General features: G+C 49.1%; 1 protein-coding gene across 2 annotated transcripts in view; it reads left to right on the forward strand.

The window, feature by feature from the left end:
• Nucleotides 1-4489, forward strand: part of FOXK2 (forkhead box K2) — a 66298-nt gene extending 61809 nt beyond the window's left edge. Inside the window, exons 9-11 of one of the 2 annotated variants that reach the window (XR_006590036.1) lie at nt 669-954; nt 2010-2093; nt 3942-4489. Coding sequence is in view for 1 of the 2 variants with exons in the window: in XM_023244395.2 (XP_023100163.1) it covers nt 669-865 (197 nt within the window). In the remaining variant the exon portion in view is untranslated. Of the gene's footprint in view, nt 1-668; nt 3845-3941 lie in introns of those variants that run through there. The other variant, XM_023244395.2, reaches the window with a different exon arrangement.
• The last annotated feature ends 16851 nt before the right edge of the window (nt 4490-21340 follow it).

Consider the following 21340-nt stretch of genomic DNA (forward strand, 5'->3'; position numbering starts at 1 on the left):
GGGGGACCCAGCCCTGTCTTCTCACTCTGAGGAAGCAGCACTTTCTTTTTTCATGTCTTAGAGTTTGCCTGATTGTGCAAAGCATGGGCCGGGTGAGGGCCAGGGAAGGAGGGGGGGGGTCTCTCTGTGATGCAGCCCCGAGAGAGGACGCGCTTGGTGGCGGGGACCAAGGAGAAGCCGCCAAGCCAGACCAGGGCTCGCGGGCACGCGTCTGCTTGTGAGCTCCTAGGTTCATGGGGCCCAGACGAAGATGAACCTCCCCACACACGGGGCTTTCCTTGTCGCGGCTCCCGGTTGGCCTGAGCCACACGCCCACCCCGCTCAGTGTGATGTGGGGCACGAGGGGCTTCTGCTCGGGGAGAAGGCGGGCGGCAGCCCCTTTGCCTGAGCCTCCCCCCGTGCTTCTGTGAAGGTAGCACAGTCTTCGAAGTGATAAAGAGGCCAGCTGTTGCTAAGAACACCCGCTCGTCAGACAGTTAACTTGCTATATAGGGTTTGTCCAGTCCAGGCTCCTGTGCCCCTGGCCACCGCGGGCCGTACCGGTCACACACAGAAGCCAACCCTTTGGGCAGAGCCTGGACCAGCTGGTGCCCCGGGGCCCCGTGGGGGCCTGACGGGGGACGAGGGCGCACCTGAGAACGCGGGTCTGACTCACTGTCTCTTTGCAGCAGGGGCGAGTCCTCTGCACATGCTGGCAACACACGCATCGGCGTCCGCCTCCCTGCCCACAAAGCGCCAGAACGGCGACCAGTCGGAGCAGCCGGAGCTGAAGCGGGTCAAGACGGAAGACGGCGAGAGCATCGTCATCGCGCTGAGTGTGGACGCGCCGCCGACGGCCGGCAGGGAGAAGGGTGTCCAGAACTAGCGACTGGGACAGCTTTTCTTACTTTAATATCAACTCTGTGGTGCCAAAAGGAGACACTGCCTCTCACCGACGCTCGGAACGCCGTCTCGGTGGGTAGAGGGCCCTGCGGTTGGACTTCACCTCAGCACTGAAAACACAAAACCCAGGTGGCCTTACGCTCCTTAAAGACAGAAGTCACACCTGAACAAAACCACATGCAACAGAACCTGGTTCCGGCAGCGTCTCCCCGCCCCGGGCTCAGCTGGTGACTCCGGATTAGAGGCGCGAGGTCCTGGTTGAGCCCGTGCCTGGGGCAGGCGGAGCTGCCGGGACAGGGCGGGCGCCGTCCCCGCTGCCCTCCCAGGACGCTTGGGGCTGGCGCTTGCAGATGAGACCGTGTTTTGTTGTCCACATGTGGAATTAGAGTATTTTGAGGTGTACTTTCTTTACGAAATAATGGGGTCTTTGACATTTCAGATCACTCCATTTCTACTCTGGAAATTTTGGAATCACACAGGACTTTTTGTGTTGATTTCATTTGGGGAAAAGAAACAATGTAGTTTTGTTTTTGTTGTTTGTTTTCAGCCTATGGAATGATTTCCTTTTGTCTATCCTGTTAATGTTCAGATGGAGCTGCTTGATGACATCTGCAGGTTTTCCGTGTTAGAGCAGGTGCCGGATGCATTTAGGATGGACAGACAGACTGACTGGACAGACGGATGCCCGTGCTGGGCTGCATGTAGCCATGACCGAAAGAACTGCCGGACTCTCCGAGCTGCACTTAACTGGTTCTCTTTCCTGCTACTTTCTGTTGTTTGTTTCTTTGTGTTGACTTTGTCCCGGCATAATTTTCCACTCTAAGTAAAACGAGCCTCCTAAGTGTTGTGTGTGTTTCAAACGACAGAACTGTTCCTCCTTCATTTGGAAAAAAGATTCCGTCTTCTTCCACATACCCTTTTCAGACAAGTGTCATAGGTCTCTCTGTGGCACGTTCCTAGTCACGGTCACCGGCTCGAGGCACAGAGCCATCGTCCGACCAGACGTCCACCCGGTGACGCTGCCATCTGCCCGGCACGCGGGCAGCAGCAGGTGCGGGGTGGAGGAGAGGCTGCGTGTTAACACGAGGGCCTTGGAAACATCCAGGTCCTTCTCTGATTTGTGACAGGAAATCCCCCTCAGCCTTTCAGAACTGAAGCAGTCCTAAAGCTGACTTCTCTCCTACAAGACACAAAAGTGAGATGAAACAAAGGTGAGTGAATGAGCAGTAAGGGCCCCCCCCCCCCCCGCCCCCCGCCCGGCCTCCGTCACGCTGCCCCTGAACAAAACCCTTGGCCTTTCCTGAGCGTTCTGAGGGGGTCAGGGCTGAGCAGCCGTGCAACTAGAAGAGGGCTTTGGCCTTATTGTGAACTTTTAAATGTCATCATCATCATGTTATTTATTTAAATGTAGTTATTTTGGTATTTAATTTTTTTTTTTAAGAGAGGGAAAACCCTGTATTTTCCTGGTGGAATGAAACGGCTCAGAGTGGTATATTTAGGCAATTTTAAAACCTTATTTACCTACAGACCAAATATGATAAATTTGTTCTAAGTATTGTGTGTTAACCCACAGTACAGAGCTGTCACAATGTTATTGCAGATAATGCGTATGAAAAATAATGAAATTACTGCACACTAGCTGGATTTATAACTCAGCCATTAAAGAAAAATAAAAATGAAACCATCATGTGAACGAGGCCCCACGTGTGTGACAGTGGCAGGTAACTTGCAGGCTGGAGCCCGGATGGGTCAGAGTGCCTCGGGGCAGCAGTCTGCATCTTCCAGGCACTTTACAGACAACCTTGGAATGTATAGGTTTTTTTTGTCTTTTTACTCAGAAGGTTTGCGATTTGCAAAATAACGCCGATTGCATAATGTCCTGCGTAGGGTCAGGTCGCTCCGCTGAGTGCTCCAGACCTGCCAGTCATGACTCCCGTGGGCTCTGACTGAGCTCTGGGCAGGTGAATGGTCGAGGCCGCCCCAGCGCGAACACGGACTTGGCCAATGCATCGTGTGTCCGCCTGGAGCCGTGTCTCCACAGCAGTGTACCTGTCACCGTCCAGAAAGACTGGGGTAGTTCTCCCAAAGTAAGCCCAGTCCATTAGTTGGTTATTTCTGAGCCTAAAACAGACTTTGTGGGTCTGGAGGGACTTTTGCTGGGATTATAGACTTTAGAAAAAGTACCCAGCTCTCAGATATTTTTGCTGTAAAGCAGCTGGCGTGTGCCTTTTTCAGTGGGCTCGGGGGCCTCTTCCTTGTCTTGTTCAGTTGGCTGATTGATTGGCACATGGAAATTTAAGACTATCAAGGAGAAGGCAGAAAAACAACATGGATTAGCAAATAGTCGTATCCCGGGCACTTAAAAACCGTTTGCGGTTAGCTCTGAATTCCCAGGAGCCCTCAAAACATCCACGGCCACTGAGCTCGAGTCCCTGCTTGACTCCTGGTGCCCCCTCAACAGACGTGTTGCTCCGAACTAATCCCCAGCTGTTCACTGGAAGTTCCTAAATGTCTTACTTCAGGACGTTTCTGCTTTGACCTTTGCCAGACTTCTGAGCTCCCCAAGGAACTAGAAACTTCATTTGAACAGCTTTGCCCCAAACCAAACAAAAATACGAAAGAGAAACTCACGTGTGAGCCACGTGGCGCGGTGTGTCTGGGCATGACTTGGGATCCCTCCTACTCTGGCATCCTTAAGAGTCTCCACGTGGACAGCTGAGCTCCTTAAAGACACCACTCCCTTCACCATCCTCCCTTAGAACAGCAGCATAGACCCTGAGTCGGGCGGGGCAGCCCCAGGACTTAGGATTTCCAAGCTATGTGACACAAGGAGATCAGTGACAGTCTTCAAGTCCTAACCTCCACAATTCTAGAAAGCATAGTGGTGATTTGTGTGCAAAGATTTTAAATTTTAAAACTACCAAGTTCCTGAAATTCAATAAAATATTTTTACTAATTTTAATTGAATAGAGTATCATTGTCATTTTGATAAACTGAAACAAGTTTTTTTTTTTTTCTTTTTTTTTTTTTTTTTTTAACTTGTGCTCTGACCTGCCAAGGGCCTAGTGCACTGGAGCAAAGGCACCGAGGAGCTGCTGTGCTGGCCGTGGTGTGGGCTCTGCCGCCAGAGAGGGGTGTTCGCACGTGGAAGAGGCTCAGGGGGCACAGGTGGTGATAACGGAATCTCACTGATTTTATCGATGACAGTGCAGTTGTGAAACCTACTTTGAGGTTGTGGCTGTTGCCACCATTTCTTCTAAGGACCCGCCTTTCAGCCTAAGAATCAAGATCACTGCTGACAACTTGAGATCTACGCCCCCATGGCAGCGCAAGCTCCACGCTCTGACACGGTGACCGTCCGGCTACCAGAAAGTCCCCAGTGGGGATCGCTGGTGTCCTGGAGCTTGCTAACTAACCCTGGCAACCGGGGAAGGTCGGTGCGGGGCCCTGTGGGAGCTCAAGGAAGCTGCGCTGCAGGGCTCACAGACAGAGCTCGTGGGGCGCTTCACTCTGACACAGAGAGACTAGTTCTCCTAACGAAAGGAAGCGTTCACAATTGGCTTTAGATCTCCTGTCCACGTTGCATTAATAGGTACCTTAAAACGCGTATGGCCTTAACTCCCCTTCTGTCAGACAACGTTACTCTGGTAACTCATTAGGTTCTCCTTCAAGTTAAACTTGTCCAAACAGGTGTCAAAGCAGCTATCCTAGAGGATAAGCTACCTTTATCCAAGAAACAGACATAGAAGAGAAGAGCCTCCAGATAAAGGGGACAGTTCACTAACCAACAGGTCTTTCATGTAGCAGAAGCACTGCTAATTAGAGGTAGGCCCACATTTAGAGCCATGTTTAGTCTACAACGAAGACATCAGTGCCCGTCGGGAGCCTACCTGCAGCCACATAGTAAGTTCAGGCCTAAACGGCTGTAAGAACCACGGCGCGCAGTGACTGACCCGTAGGCCACTGTCCAGCACGCGCAGGTTTCCGTGGAATGCTGTGCTGCAAGGACTCACCGCTTGTTGCTTCCTCCGTGTTTACATCCGCCGCCACACAACAGATGTTAGCCAGGGTCTCAGGTGACCTCTGAGGAGATGGGTAATCCCGTGGGCATAAGCACACTTTGCCCTGTGCCTTCCCAGGGTTACAGCTGACATCCCTGAACAGAATGAAGCATTTTCCCAGTACTCTGAAAAGTAAATAGCAGCAGGCAGATTGGGACTGTGGGACTAAAACTGTAGAAGAACCAGTGTGGTGATGATTTTCCCGTATCTTCCTCTCTCGTAACCCCCCGGGCAGCCTGAATACAGAACTGTACTTAGGAGCAAACACCACGGACCCGGGAGACACCTCCTCCCTCTCTACCTGGAGAGTGCTGGGAAGGGCCCGTGGACACTGGGGAGATCTGCTCGGACAGCTCTGGACACACTGAGGGCTCAGAGACGGGAGACTAGAAAAAGGGACACCTGTATACTCCAAAGAGGGTGTGTGTGTGTGTGGGGGGGGGGGGTCCTTGTGAGATCTTTTTTCTCGCCACTTTGGCCCCAAGCTGGACCCAATCAGAGAGAGTACAACACCACAGTGAGGTAAAACCTAAAATTTTTTTAGCCAAAAACCAGGCAAAGGGGTATCTGGAAGATGGAAGTATAGAAGAGCTCCTCCCCCCTCCCATAGGATACCCTGAATTCGCCCTAAGCTGTGTACACCTGGAGCTGTGGTGGCAGAGACTTCATTAACTGAGCTACCATGTAGACTGGCCCTGGTGGTGCACACAGATGTAGGCCCAGCTAGCACCGTGCACTTGGAGAACAGCGGACTCAAACCAAGGACCATCCAGGGGAAGAAAGCGTGTGTGGTCGGAACCTAGTCAGACTGTTTGCCTGCTTCCAAAAACAAAAACCGAAAAACAAAACATACCAACATTTTCTAGAGGATTTTAGTACTCAGAGTCAACATACAAAGAGCCAGGAAAGTCTAAAAGGAAAAGAAAGTCAACAGATGTCAACTTAAATGTGTTGGTGGAATGCTCAGAAAAAGATATATTAGAGCCTTTTAAAACTCTAGTCATTATAACCATACTCCCATGAAAGAAGGGCAAATGCTGTCGAAATAAACCAGAAGTTACAAACTTTAAAGTGAAAATTTAGTGGATAAACATTTGGAAACAAACCAAGCCTTGGGGACTTGTGGGACAATATAAAAAGATCTGATGTGTGCATTAATGGATTCCCAGCAAAAAGAGAAAGACATTGGTGTAAAAATACTGTTTTTTACCAAAATGGTTGGAAGTATCCCAAATTTGGCAAAAGACAAATTTAAGGATTCACAAAGCTCAGTACACCCCCAAAAGTTAAAACTATGTCAAAACACCACTGACTAATGAACCTGAAGATTTTTTATCTTGAAAGCAGCCCAAAAAAAGGGACTAATTTTATACAGAGTAACAACAATGTGAACAACAGATTTCTCACCAGAAACCAGAGCCCATGTGACTGGACAGTTTTTTTTTAAAGACTGAAAGTAATCATCTAGAATACTGTACCCATAGAAATACCAGGAATACAGATGAAATCGATCTTCCCACATGAAGGTGAACTAAGAGTCCTGAACCAGCAGAGCTGCTCAGAAAGCAACGCCGAGGGAAGTTCTTCAGGCAAAAAGCAAACGACAGAACGAAACTTGGAACTTCAGGAATGAGATCGGGGTGCCTGGGTGGCTCAGTTGGCTAAATGTCCGCCTTCAGCTCAGGTCATCTCACGGTTTGTGGGGTTGAGCCCTGCATCAGGCCTGCTTCAGTTCTCTCTTCCCCTCTCTCTACCTCCCCCCTGCTCGTGTTGTCTCTCTCTCAAAAATCAATAAACATTGGTATGCCTGGGTGGCTCAGTTGGTTAAGCCTCCAACTCCGGCTCAGGTCATGATCTCACAATTCGTGAGTTCGAGCTCCATATCAGGCTCTGTGCTGACAACTGAGGGCCTGGAGCCTGCTTCAGATTCTGTGTCTCCCTCTTTCTTTGCACCCCCCCCTGCTCATGGTCTCTCTCACTCAAAAATACATTAAAAAAAATTTTTTTTTTTAATCAACAGAAATGGAAAGATCTGGGCAAATACACTAATGTTTCCTCTTAAATTCCTTTTTAAAAAAAAAAAAACAATTTTTTTAATGTTTATTTATTTTTGAGACAGAGGGAGACAGAGCATGAGTGGGGGAGGGGCAGAGACAGAGGAAGACACAGAATCTGAAACAGGCTCCGGGCTCCGAGCTGTCAGCACACAGCCCGATGCGGGGCTCTAACCCACGAACCGTGAGATCACGACCTGAGCCAAAGTCAGATGCTTAACCGACTGAGCCACCCAGGCGCCCCTAAGAGTAAGTTTTTAATTTTTGTTAATGTTCATTCATTTTGAGAGAGCAAGCACGAGTGCACGTGCATGATCAGGGAAGGGCAGAGACAGGGAGACACAGAGTCCGAAGCAGGCTCTAGGCTCTGGGCTGTCAGCACAGAGCCTGATACGGGGGTCGAACTCATGAACCGTGAGATCATGACCTGAGCAGAAACCAAGAGTCAGACTCTCAACCAACTGAGCCACCCAGGTACACCTGAATCAATATTGTTAAAATGGCCCTACTACCAAAAGCAATCTCCAGATTCAGTGTCATCCCCCTACAAAATACAAATTTTTCACAGAACTAGAACAAAAAAACCTAAAATTTGTATTGTTCTACAGAAGACCACAAATAGCCAAAGCAATCTTGGGAAAACAACAAAGCTGAAGGTATCACAATCCCAGATTTCAAGATCCTCTACAAAGCTAAAATGAAACCGTACGGTACTGGCCCAAAAACAGACACATAGATCAACGGAACAAAACAGAGTGCCCAGAAATAAACCCAAGTTAATTCTATCACAAAGGAGGCAAAAATACATAACAGGGGAAAGACAACAAGTGGTGTTGGGAAAACTGGACCACTTTCTTGTACCACACAATAAAAAAATAAATAAACTCGAAAGGGATTTAAGACCTGAATGTAAAATCTGGAACCATTAAACTCCTAGAAGAAAACAGGCAGTAAATATTTGTGAATATGTCTCCTCAGGCAAGAAAAACAAAAGCAAAAATAAACTACGACAAAATAAAAGTCTGCACAGCCAAGGAAACCAACAAAAGAAGGTGGCAGCCTACTGAATGGGAGAAGTCCTTTGTAAATGATATATCCACACGGGGTTAATATCCAAAATACACAAAGGACTTCTACAACCTAACACCGAAAAATAAGCTGATTAAAATATGGGCAGAAAACCTGGATGGACATTTCTCCAAAGAAGACCTACAGATGGCCAACAGAGATTCTCTCTCTCCCTCTGTCCTTCCCGCACTCACGCGTGTGCGCACGGGCGCACTCTCTCACAAAATAATAAACTTAGAAAAAAAAACTACAAAGCGAGATCACCTGACATTTGTCAGAATGGCTATTCGCAAAAAGGCAAGTGAGGCACCTGGGGGGGGCTCAGTCAGGCATCCAACTTCAACTCAGGTAATGATTCGAGTTTCATGGGTTCAGACCCCACGTCCTGCTCTGTGCTGACAGCTCAGAGCCTGGAGCCTGTTCACATTCTCTCACTCTTGCTCTTGCTCTCTCTGCTCACACTCTGCCTCTCAAAAATAAACATTTAAAAACATTTTTTAAAAGACAAGAAAGAGTTGGTGAGGATGTGGAGAAAACTTTCGTGCACTACTGTGGGAGTGTACGGTGTGCAGCCGCTGTGGAAAACAGTATGAAGTTCCTCAAACAATTAGAAGAATTTTACCATATGACCTCGTAAATTCCATTACGGTATTTACCCAAAGAAGACAAAACTAATTTGAAAAAGTACATGCACCTTATGTTTCCTGCAGCGTTATTTACAGTAGCCGAGGTGTGGGAGCAGCCCCAGTGCATGGATAGATGAATGGATAAAGGAGATGTGGTATGCGTGCGATGGACCATTACTGTCGTAAAAAGGATTCGACTTTGCCATCTGCAACAACGTGGATAGATCTAGAGAGCACTGTGCTACACGAAATAAGACAGAGAGACAAACACCATATGATTCACTCGTGTGGAATCTACAAATAAAACAAGTGGACAAAGTAGAAACAAGCCCGCAAATACAGAAGACAGACTGGTGGTTGCCAGAGGGGTGGGGAAGTGGGTGAAACAGGTGAAGGGGATTGCAAGGTACAAACCTCCAGTTGTAAACTAAAGTCACGCAGATGAAAATAGAGCATAGGGAAGGTAGTCGACAGTACTATAATAAGTAGTGACAGATGGCGTGACACATGGTGAGTGCTGAGTAATGTATAGAATTGTCGAGTCACTATGTTGTGCACCTGCAACTAATACTGTATGTCAACTCTAATAAGTTTTTTAATTAAAAAAGATGGTCAGATTGGATGAAAAACAAGGCCCAACTTTAAATGACACAGGTAGGCTAAAAGTAAAAGGATGGGAAAGAGACAGCATGTGAACACGTCAAAAACAAGTGTGGAGCAGCTATATTCATGTCAAAGCAGACCTCAGAACGAGGAAAGTTACCGGGCATAAACAAGGACGTGACATGATGATACAGGTCAACTCACCAAACACATAACATGCCTAAGGGTTTAAGCACCTAACAAGAGCCTCAAAATAAAGGAATCAAGGACTTTGGTTTTCCACATGTAAGGAGCCTAGAAGTTGCCACTAGCCCTGACAAGTAAACCGCTGAACAGTCTGAAAAAGCAAGGGCACTCGCATCGGCAAGAGAGGGGCAGACCTGGGCCACACTGCTTCCCCAGGAACAGAGAGACATGGCAGGTGCAGGGACCGTCCCGTGGGGAGCCAGTGCTGGGCTAGGAAAACCTTACCTTGGGTTCACAAAGTGCTGGAGGCTCTGTGTGGACGGTTCCGAATTAAACGCTCTAGGGGACGCAGTCAGAGGGGTTTGGGGGCTTTACCTGCAGGAGCTCATCCAGATTCTCCTAGGGAACACAGGACAAGAAGCAGGGGGAGGGAGGAAAGCTATTCTGGAATTCTCCAGAGGGCTCTTCTGAACAGGCCTTCGGGAGGAAAACAGCTACCCAGAGCCTAACCTGCTGGAGTATTAGCATATTATTATCAACAGCCCAACTGACCTGGGGGAAGGGAGACAGCCCCCTGTAGCTGTGAGTCCCACCTGAGGGGAGAGAAAACTGAGAAACAGAACCAGTGAGAAGTTACTAAAGACTGAGCCCTGACCCTGGGAGTGCAGACCACCGCCCTCCCCCACCCCCACATCACTAAAGGCCTATTTTACAGCAGTTCCTTTACACAGTACAGCAGGACTAGCCGTCAAGAAAAAACTGCAAGTCAGAATAACTAAGGAAAAACACAATTTGAAGAGAGCGCCACATCCGAGCCCACAGGGTCAGGATGTTGGTGTTAACGGACTGGGTTAATACACCAGGGGCTCTGACGCATAAAGGAGACAGCACACGAGGGTAGGTGGGCGATGTCGGCAGAGAGATGGGAACCCTAACAACTAAAAAGAAAGGTTGGTGATTAAAAACACAACACTGCAACAAATAAATGTCTTGAGGGGCTTATCAGTAGACTGGACATAGCTAAGGGAAGAGTCCCCTGGACTTCAGGAAATATGAGTAGAAACTTCCAGTACTGAAAGGAGCAAAGACTGAAAAAATAAAGCCAGAGCAGAATGTCCAGAACCGCAGGACAAGTACACGAGGTGTGGATGCCTGTAATGTGAACACCAGAAGGAATTCTGGAGCTGTTTGAAGGGACGGGAAATACTGAAACAACCAGGATAGAGAGTTTCCCCAAGTTAATGTCAGACATGAAACCACAGACCCAGAAGCAGGAACAAGCAGGATAAATGCCAGAAAGACCTATACCTACGCGTATAGTTTTCAAAGAATGAGGGCAACACATAGAAAACAGTGACGACTATGGTGGGTTTTAATCCAACTCTATCAATAATCACTTTGAACACCAATGGTTTAAATGCACCAATTAAAACACATCAAAAAAAAAAAAAAGATTGTCAAAGCAAATCAAAAATCATAACCCTACCTGTATGTATATTCTCTGCAAGAAACTCACTTTCTTTTTATTTTTTTTTTTTTTAATGTTTATTTTTGAGAGAGAGAACATGAGCAGGGGAGGGGCAGAAAGAAGGAGACACAGAATCCTAAGCAGGCTCCAGGCTCCGAGCTGTCAGCACAGGGCCCGACATGGGGCTTGAACTCACAAACTGTGAGATCATGACCTGAGCCAAAGTTGGACGCCCCAGAAACCCACTTTAAATATAAAGACACATACAGACCGGGGTGCCTAGGTGGCTCGTTTGAGCGTCCAACTCTTGATTTCATCTCAGGTTACGATCCCAGGGTCATGGGATCAAGCCCCATGTCCGGCTCTGTGCTGAGTGGGGCGTCTGCTTGGGATTCTCTTCCCCTCTCTCTGCCCCTCCCCCACTTGCTTGTGTGCACATGCACTCTCTCCCTCTCTCTCTCTAAAAATAAATAAATGAAACTTAAAAAACAATCTTATTAGGTCCAGGAATTTAAGGAAATCTCTGATGAAACATCAACTGAACACAAGCTAAAGGAACAAAGTCGAGTGACCGCACAGGACAAGACATACACTCAGCGACCGCACAGGACAAGATATACAGTCTTTACCAAATAGTTTGGAAAAGTTATCAAATAAATGGACAACTACAGCTTTTGTCAGGCAACAACAGTCCTTGGGGAAGGGGGAGAATCTGATTTCCAGAGTTACAGTGCTGTGGTATTCAAGTTGTGCAGTTGTCAACAAAAACATTACAAAACATAAAGGACCAGGAAACTATGGGCCATTCATAGGGGGAAAAATTGACAAGCCGTCTGTGAGGAAGTGCAGAAATTGCACTTACTGGACAAAAGACTTTAAATTAATTGTCTTAAATATGCACAAAGAGAGAAGGGAAGCCATGGGCAAAAAACTAAAAGGAATCAGAGAAATCAAAAAAGAGAAATTCTAAAAAGGAGCAAAATAGAAATTTTTGTGGAGCTGAAAAGTATAGTAGCTAAAATAAAAATTTCACATTAGGTGTTCAAAAGCAGATTTGGGCAGGCATCAGAAAGAATCAGTGAACTTGAAGGTCGGGTAATGGACACAATCTAATCAGCAGGGGAAGAAAACAAACGAGGAGCACCTGAGTAGCTCAGTCCGGCTCAGGCCATGACCTCAGGGTTGTGGGCTCGACTCAATGTGCCGAGTGTGGAGCCTGCTTAAGATTTTCTCTGTCTACCCCCTCCCCCGCTCACATGTGTGTGTAGTCGCTCGCTCTCTCTCAAAAAAAGAAAAGATACCCATGGGACACCATCTGGCACGCCATCATGTGTACTGTTGGAACTCCAGCGGGAGAACAGAGAGGAAAGGACAGGAAAATATATGAAGATATTGTGGTTGAAAACTCCCCAAGTTTGATGTACGCAGCCAAGAAACTCAACAAAATTCAAGCAGGAAAAACTCAAAAGAGATCCACAGCTTCCATCATGCCCAATGGAAACGGACTGAAAGCTTTTCTTCTACGTTCAAGACAAGAATACCTGTTCTCACCACTGCTGCTCAACACCCCTGGACGTCCTAGCCAGACCAAGTAGCCGAGCCAAAGGAAAGGCATCTAAATAGGAAAGGAGGAAGTAAAACTATCTTTGTTTGCAGATGACACGATTGTATCAATCGAAACTCACACAGAAGCCACACACACAAACTATGAGAGCAAAGAGACAAATTCAAGGAGGATGCAGTGTACGAGGCCAACACACAAAAATCAGCTGTGTTTGTGCACCGGCAGTGAACAACCCAAAAGGAAGTTAAGAAAACAATTCCACTTATCAGAGCACCAAAAGAATAAAATCCCTAGGAGTAAATTTAACCAAAGAGGTGGAAGATTTGTAGATTCAAAACTACAAACCACTGCTGAAAGAAATTACAAAGACCTGAATAAATGAAATATCCTGTCCTCCTGTGTTCCCGAGGAGGAGCTTCTATTGTTAAGATGCCAGTGCTCCCCAATACAATCCCTATTATAAATCCAGGGGCCTTTTGCAGAACTAGAAAAGCCAATCCTCAAATTCATAAGGATATAAGGGGTCCTAATAGTCACAACCATGTTGGAAAAGAACAAGAAAAACAAAGCTGGAGGACTCATACTTGCTCATTTCAAATTTTCCTACAAAGCTGCAGTAATCAAAACAGTATGACTTGGGTCTAAGGGTAGACACATGGGCCAACGGAATAGAACAGAGTCCAGAAATCTACCCAAGCATCTATGGCCAGTGGATTTTCAACAAGGGCTCCAAGAACATTCAAGAAGAGAGAACACCATCTTCGACAAATGAATAACCACATGCAAAAAGAACGGAACCTTACCCCATTTCATATACAAAAATTACTTCAAAATAGATCAGCGACCCAACTGTCAGAACTAAAACTATAAAACTCTTACAAGGGAAAACACAGGGATAAACATTCATGACCACAGATTTGGCAACAGATTCTCAGGGTTGACACCGGAAGTAAATGAGCAACAAAAGAAAAAATTTTTTAAAAAACCAATTATGCTTCATAACAAGTTAAAACTTAAAAAAAATTTTTTTTGAAGTTTATTTATTTTGAGAGACAGAACGAGCAGGGGAGGGTCAAAGAGACAGGGAGAGAGAGAATCCCAAGTACTGATAGTTCAATGCAGTTTGAACTCATGCACCATGAGACCATGACCTAAGTCAAAGCCACGAGTCGGATGCTTAACTGACTGAGCCACCCAGATGGCCCAGAAATTAAAACTTTTATACATCAAAGAATATTATCAAGAATGTGAAAAGACAACCTACAGAATGGGAGAAAATATTTGCATATCATGTATTCCAAGTATATTAACATATTCCTGCAACTCAACAAAAAGACAACCCAATTTAAAAATGAGCAAATGCAGTCCTGACACCTGCTATGGGTGAACCCTGAAGACCTACTAAGTGAATAAGCAGACACAGAAGGACAAATAGTGTGTGAGTCGCTCCCATGAGCCATGAGGCCCCCGGAACAGCGGACTCCCTGAGACAGTAGGTGACACAGAGGCTACCAAAGGCTGAGGGGACAGACAGGGGAAGATTCTGGTCGGTGGGAACACGTTTAGTTTGGGATAATTAACAGTTCTGGAGACGGAGATGGTGGCCACAGTGTCAATATACTCATTGTCACTGAACAGTGCGCAAAAAGGGCTAAAATTGTAAACTGTGTTACATACGTTTTAACTGCGGGGGCTTCTGGGTGGCTCAGTCGATGGTTGAGCATCGACTCTTGATTTTGGCTCAGATCGTGATCTCGCGGCGTGTGGGATCGAGCCCCAGGTCGGCCTCTGGGCTGAGCATGACACCTGCTTAAGATTCTCTCTCCCTCTGCCTCTCTCCCCCACTCACATGCATTCATGCTCTAAAAAAAAAAAAAGAAGAAGAAAAAATTGTGCCAAGGACTAGAACATTTTCCCAAAGACACACAGACAATCAACAAGCACATGAAGAAGCTGGACGTAGCGATCCTGACGGAAACGCACACCATTTCACACCCGCTAGCATGGCTCTCACGTAGAAAACGGAAACCTCAAATGCCAGCGAGTTTGTGTGGAGACACAGGAACCCTGGTGCGGTGCCGGTGGGGACGGGACAAGGTGCAGCTGCCATGGAAAAGCGGCGGCTTCTCCGGTGAGTACAGCATCACCCTGCATCCCGGCCATGCCCCTCCTGGGTCTGTGCCTGAGAAAAATGAAAGCAGGTGCCCACACTGAAACTTGTGGAGGTACGTCGCCAGCACGTGCTCCTACGAGCGAGAGGTGGAAATGACTCCAATGCCCAACAACAGAGGAGGACAGGCCTGCGTGGCCGGCACACAACAGATGTCCTGCAGCCCTACAGAGGACTGAGGTTCTGACGAAGGCTGCAGCCCGGAAAAACGCTCAGACAATATGCGAAGTTTGAGGAGCGAGACAAAAGGTCCCCTATGATGCGGTTCGTAGGACAACAGGCAGACCAGAGGCATAAAACAGATCAGTGGCTCCCAAGAGACGTGGAGAAGGAGGAGACGGGAGGGAGTCCTTCGTGCGTGCAAGGTATTGTGGGTAAAGAAGGTAGAGACAGATGGCTGGCGGCCGCCTGGTGCTGTGAGGACATTGTGCCCACTCGTCCGCCTTGTCGCGGCCACCTGTGCGCCATGGGGATTTTGCCTCACAATAAAGACAACGTGAGGACACATGACATCACTAACAAGTTCTGCCAAACGCAGAAGAAAAAAGCCTTAGGGAGGCTGGAGGAGAGCCCCTCCCAGTGGGAAGGCAGGGCACCCGCCCGGGACACCCCGCGATCTTGCCCTGGGCCATTGATCCTGTCCACCCACAGCCTCCCTCTGGGTCTTTGCAGCAGAGCCTACGACCTCCCCAAGCCAGAAACGGGGGTCTAGTGGTCAGAAGGGCACACAGCTGATACTTTCGCAACCACCAAGACACACAAGCCGACTCGAGGGCTGGGTGCACCGTGTGCCAGGTGAACCATGTCCCCTCACCCACGCCAAAGCCCTGCCCCCAGCACCTGTGAACCTCTGCAGTTGGAGCCAATTTAAGATGAGGCCGTCAGGGGGGCCCTGACCCAGCGGCAGGCATCGCGGTGAGAGGAGGGACAGATGCGCACAGGGGAGATAGTCGCGTGACAAGAGGCGGAGGCTGGCGGGACCCACCTCCCAGCCACGGATGGCCGGCACCACCAGCAGCTAGCGGCCTGCCCCGCTGCCGCCCAGACTCGGACCCGCAGCCTCCCAAACCGCGAAAGGATAACCAGGCTGGTTGCACAGCCACGGGAAGCACACACTGTAAGATGCCCGAAAAAAACCCAAAGTCGAGAGAGGAAGTCAGCGGGTGCTGCAGCCAGGGGTGGAAACGGTGGGAAGGGGGGTGCGTAGCGGGGCGCCCGTGTGCGGACTGTGGCGGTGGCATCTGTCAAAACTCACGAAATCATGCACGCCCTCAAAAGTGGGTGCGGGCCAATCTTTACACGATTTAAAAAGCTAAGATGATCCCTCTGCGCCACGAGTTACGGCTGGCGAGCAGGCGTGTGTCAGCGGCAGCGCCAGCCTGAGCTGCTCACGGCAGGGTGTCCTCAGGGCCCTCCTCTCCCTGGAGACCCTGCGCAAGAACAAAGAGCAGCGTTTACAACAGGCATAAACTTGGAAACACGAGAGAGAAAGCAGGGGTCATCAAGGTCACACATGGTGATCCCAGTTCTGAAACGTCCACGGGACAAAGAGGCGGCCTGCGCTCGCCAGGGGCTGGGGAGGGAGCAGTGGGGACTGCCCGAGGGCACAAGGCCTCTGTTCTGGGGAGACGGGATGTTCTGGAATGGAGGTAGAGGTGATGACGGCCACAGGACAGTGGGAGTGCACTTAGAGCTGTGAATTGTATTCTAAAATGGTCAATTTTATGTGTACTTTACCAGAAAAAAAAAGCTTCACCTGGAAGAAGGTGGGGGGAAACACGATTGACAGTGAGCTGGAGGCCTGCACGGATCTGACCCCGTGGATGAGTCCGAGCGGTGCTGGGGCTGGAACGCGTGCTGCCGCCTTGGGTGGCTCCCTCCGTGTCCCATCGGGGGTGGAAGGCACGCGCGCCCCACCCTTGTTTCCAGGGTTTAGACGCCTTGCCGTCCACCCCTCGGCCCAGGGGGGAGCTTCCTCCCTTGGTTTCCTCTGCGAGGTGGGCCCCCCAAACACCAGGCACACCGAGACTGAGGCCGTCGCGAGAGAATGGACCTCCAGGGGCTCTGTGTCTCAGTCCCTTCGCGGCCACGGCTGCGGCAACTTGTGGCAGAGTTTGAGCAGGGCTCTGGAACCTTGTTCTGTGCACACCAAGGACGGTGCTGTATGCAAACACTAACATGGCTGAAATCTCACTGGAGCTTTCCCTGCATGCCACCACCCCCCAGAGTGGACTGTGGGGCTGTCTGATGTCCTCTCGAATCACGGTGTCCACCGTTTTGTGGGGTGTGACGAAGTGGTCTCCGTGAGGCGATAGCGCTTCCGGCTGTCTCCGGCCAAAGGTGCCTGCGTCTCTGAGGGCCACTTGCAGAGAACTTTGAATAGTGTCTCTGGGACACGTGCACCGACTTTCACAAGACGGCATGATGTTCAAGGGGAAACAGTTATTTTAGCATGGAGTAAAAGCAGACAATTCTAAGAATTAGACAAGTAACTCATTTCTGGTCTTAATTTTGAGAACAGAGGTCTTGTCCTTTCTTCTATTCAAATAAATGAGTTAGTCTCACTGGCACCTCGTTTCTGCTTACAGGATAAGATGGCCTAGACCATCTAATGGTAGCGAGCTCCCAGAACAGAGCAGTCTTCCGGGCGTATCCCAGCCACTGAAAGAACAGGCCATCGTCAGCATCAAAGCTGACAGCTGGACACGCTGGCCCCTCTTGGAGGTATCTGGACAGGTAGGAAAGGCTGTGATTCTCTGTAGCCACTCATCTGCTTTGAAGGTCACCAGGACACCATCTGCCATGGTATCTGGACAGACTCTGGACTGTCATTATCTCCATCTGCCCTCGAGAGGCTCAGAGATAATCCGTCCTCATTGGCTCACAAACCCCAGAGGACCGAAACTCACCACCATGAAGACCTCACACGGACGCCGGGCACTTCCGCGGCTGGCCAGGATCGACTCGTGAATATGGCGTGGCAGGTGTCTGGCAGGCTCTTGGACAGAGCTTTAAAATCATCCCACCTCAAGGCTACCGCCCCCGCCCCTCAGGACCGCTTTCGCTTTGGTTAGAATCCGGTGTATGTTTAGGTTTCGGTGGCTGTTGCGTAAAGCAAACGGTTTTAAAATTAATGCCCAAACCACAAAATTACTAACCTGAAATCCACAATCCCAAAACGTGGCAAGGACGGTGCGAGAAAATTAAGTTCCAGCCAAGTATCTCCTACACAGACAACTAATCTTCAAATACAAACAAGCTGAATTCAGCAGTAACTACACAGTAACTAACAGTCACGTGAGGTTTATCTCGGGATCATGATCTTGAACGTTCAGAGATCAATGAGATTCACGTTGATCACTGGAACAGATGCAGAAAACCACTTGACAAAACTGCACACCCACCCGAGGTGAGCACCTCAGGGCTCCCTGCTCTCCTGGGCCCTGCCACCTGCCCCCGGGGGCACTGAGCCTGCCGTTCGGTTTCTGCATGATTAAGTGCTTAAAACAAAAAAAGGATCTGTGTTCCTCAGAGAAACCTAACAATACATAGTATCTACAGGGTACCAGTTGCAATGCCTCAGACACAACCAAAAAGTGCTAGACACACATAAGACATGTCAATGTGACTCCTACTCAGGATTAAAAAAAAAAAAAAAAAAAAAAAAAAAGCGGACGTTAGAATCACCGAAGATGTCAACATATGCACAATAAGTATGCACAAGGATGTAAAAAAAATGCTCAAGGGGCGCCGGGGTGGCTCAGTTGGCTAAGCGTCTGACTCCTGGTTTCGGCTCAGTTCAACTCATGGTTTCTTGTGCTTCGTGAGATCGAGCCCCATCTCTGGGCTGACAGTGGGGGGCCTGCTTGGGAGTCCCTGTCTCCCTCTCTTTCTGCGCCTCCCCCGTTTGCTCTCTGTCAAAATAAATAAACTTTTAAAAAAATGCTCAGATGAGCAAACAAAGGTTTCCTATGAATCAGAAACTAATTTGAGAACTGACAAATACATCTGAAATGAAAAAGACACGGTGACAGGCTTGAAAGTGGGATGGGCAGTGATAGTGTCAATGATAAGAATTAATTTGAGGAAATGATGGCTGAAATTTTCACCAATTTGATGAAAGCCATAAATTTACAGTCAGAAAGTTCAACAGGCCCCATGCATGGTAAATAGAAAAACCATAGCGTAGAAACATCAGTTTTCCAAGTTGTAATTTTGTAAAGAATTATTTTAAAACCAAACAGAACACAGGAAGGACCCAAGAACAACTCAGAGCTGCTTCCCACACAAGCTGAATAGCTTAACATCATCTGCAAATAAGCAAATATGAACGACTGCACATTCATGGTACCACTTGAGAGATACGAGCACGTTGGGGTCGGGGAGAAAATGCTGATTAAATCCTGACAGGACACGTTCTGTCCCTTAGCCACTGAGAATCATTTTTGTATCTTTGTAATTCCACAAAAATATTTTTATTTTAAGCTATTATTCCGGATACTTTAAAGCCCACTTGGAAGAAAAAAAGCTTAAGATCAGCAGAGCCACATAACCAGACACTGTTCTCCATAAAGCAGTATTCTAAGTCAGCGGATAAACAGATCAATTGATAAATGGCATTAAACAGGGCAACTGCATCATTTTTCTTCCGAACCGGAACACTTTGAAGAGTGCTAAAAGGCTAAGCCAAATGAGGTACCAGGACAGTGGTGTCAGCCAGGACCAGGGTCGCCCTGTGGGTGTGAGCAACACCTAAGTGTCTGCGGTGCAGGAAGACCAGACCCTCACCTCATTACAAGCTTTGACGTCACTTTCAGCGAGTGTCAACTGTGAAAACAAAATCCGTGAAAGCGCCCAATGAAAAGCCCTTTGTTTTAATCACGAGCCAATACCAGAAACCATAAAGCAAAAAGAGAGACCTACGTAAACATTCAAGATGTGGAGACAGCTAATAAGCAAAAACCCTCGAACTGAACACCAAGTAGAAAAAGTGACAAGGGGTAGTTACTGAAAAAGTCCTTACAAACAAAAAAGACAAAATACACCAGTGGAGAAACAGGCAAAGACACAAATAAGCAATTACCAAAATACTCTCAGGTGGCCAGCAAGGTGTCCAGAATGTTCAGCCTGCCCGGGAACCGGAGACCTCTCTTCTCCACCGAAGATGAACAGGTGGTGCCCGGAGCCCAGTCCTGGTGAATGTGAGGAGGCCAGTGCCGGGCACAGCCAGCGACAAAAGCGCAGCAGGGACAGTGGCAGATGTAGGTGGACGAGTGTGCAAACGTGTGCACGAGGATGTGTTTCCAGAACGTTTATAATCGCAAACAAGGCCGATAAGCCAAAGTCTTCAGGCAAGCGAAGGACAGTCGTTTTGATGCTGACAACTATGAACTTCACCATAGAAGGTGGGCACTTTCCAAGAGCGGCCTCTGCAGCTGGCACCCCGGGGCACTCCCGCTTCAGCTTCAGGCTCCCCCGTTCTCTCCTGTTTTACCATTGGTTTGATCGTAAGCATTTTCTGATCCATTTTGAGGACCAAAATTTTGGCCCAGGTTCCCAAAGTTTGTCATCAATGCGATGCCCATCACAGAAAGAACCGAGGAGAGGTCGGGGGCCAAATCTTGTGAAACCGTGTCTGGCACCCGAACGACGTCCGGTCACAGGAGCCACAGAGGGCTGGTGACGTGTGGCGGTGGGAAGGGGAGTGGGCCCCAGGTATCCAGTGCCACCCTGCAGGCCCAGGGAACTCAAGGGCTCCCGAGGACGCCACACCCTAACACGACGGCCGAGCCTGCAGAGGGGGGCGGTCGAAGGGCGCTGAGGCGACTCTCCCCACCTGAGACGTTAGGAGCCCGTGGCACGGAGGGAACGAACCGTCCCCTCGGTGTCGACCTGGACACTTGGTGACCAACCAACCACTAGCTATCCAGCCCGGCCACCCAGTGGGGGCTCCTGGAGGCCCCCGGAGGGAGGACTTCTTTGTGTGTGTCCCTCCGACACCCACGCTGAAGGGCCAACAGGACTCAGCCAAGGAAGGAGGTGGGGGTAGCCCCAGCCCACGGAATCCCGCTCTCTCTACGCAGAGCTTCACAGCGACGGCCATTTGCTGTTCTTCGTGAGCCCACAGAAGGTCCACCTGACCGCTCGCTTGTGCTGGGGACACCGCTCCTCCCAAGCCTCCACGGGGGGCGAATTGGCCACAAGCACAGGCCTGGGCGGGTGGACAGCGCCTGGCTGCCTCGGCCTTCCAGGGCATTTTCCGGGTAAGTGGGGCCTTCACCCTCCCAAGGGGTAACTCCAGGAGGTACACCAGGGCCCCTTGCAGGATAGCACGGCCCTGTGGCTGCAACTCCGGTGCCCCCTTGGCAAGGGCTCCCTCACACGTGGCCCAAACGTCCCTATCGTGTCACCGTATGGAGGAGGCAAGGTCATACCCGGAGTGGCAGAGCCAGGACTGTGATCTCCCACTGGACCCTAACACGGCATGCCAGAACATTCCTGGGTTGTCTGGGGTACGGCCTCTCCGCTGCCTCCCCCCAGCTCGGGAGCCGTCTCCGTGCACCGTGGCAGGTACAGCTGGATACACTAGAGTGACTGTGTCTAGGAAAAACGTAAACCAGTAATTGTGCTAGTGTGCAGGACGCGTCCCTCGCCCCCA

The sequence above is a fragment of the Felis catus genome, chromosome E1, assembly GCF_018350175.1.
Source record: "Felis catus isolate Fca126 chromosome E1, F.catus_Fca126_mat1.0, whole genome shotgun sequence".
Taxonomy (NCBI): Eukaryota; Metazoa; Chordata; class Mammalia; order Carnivora; family Felidae; genus Felis; species Felis catus.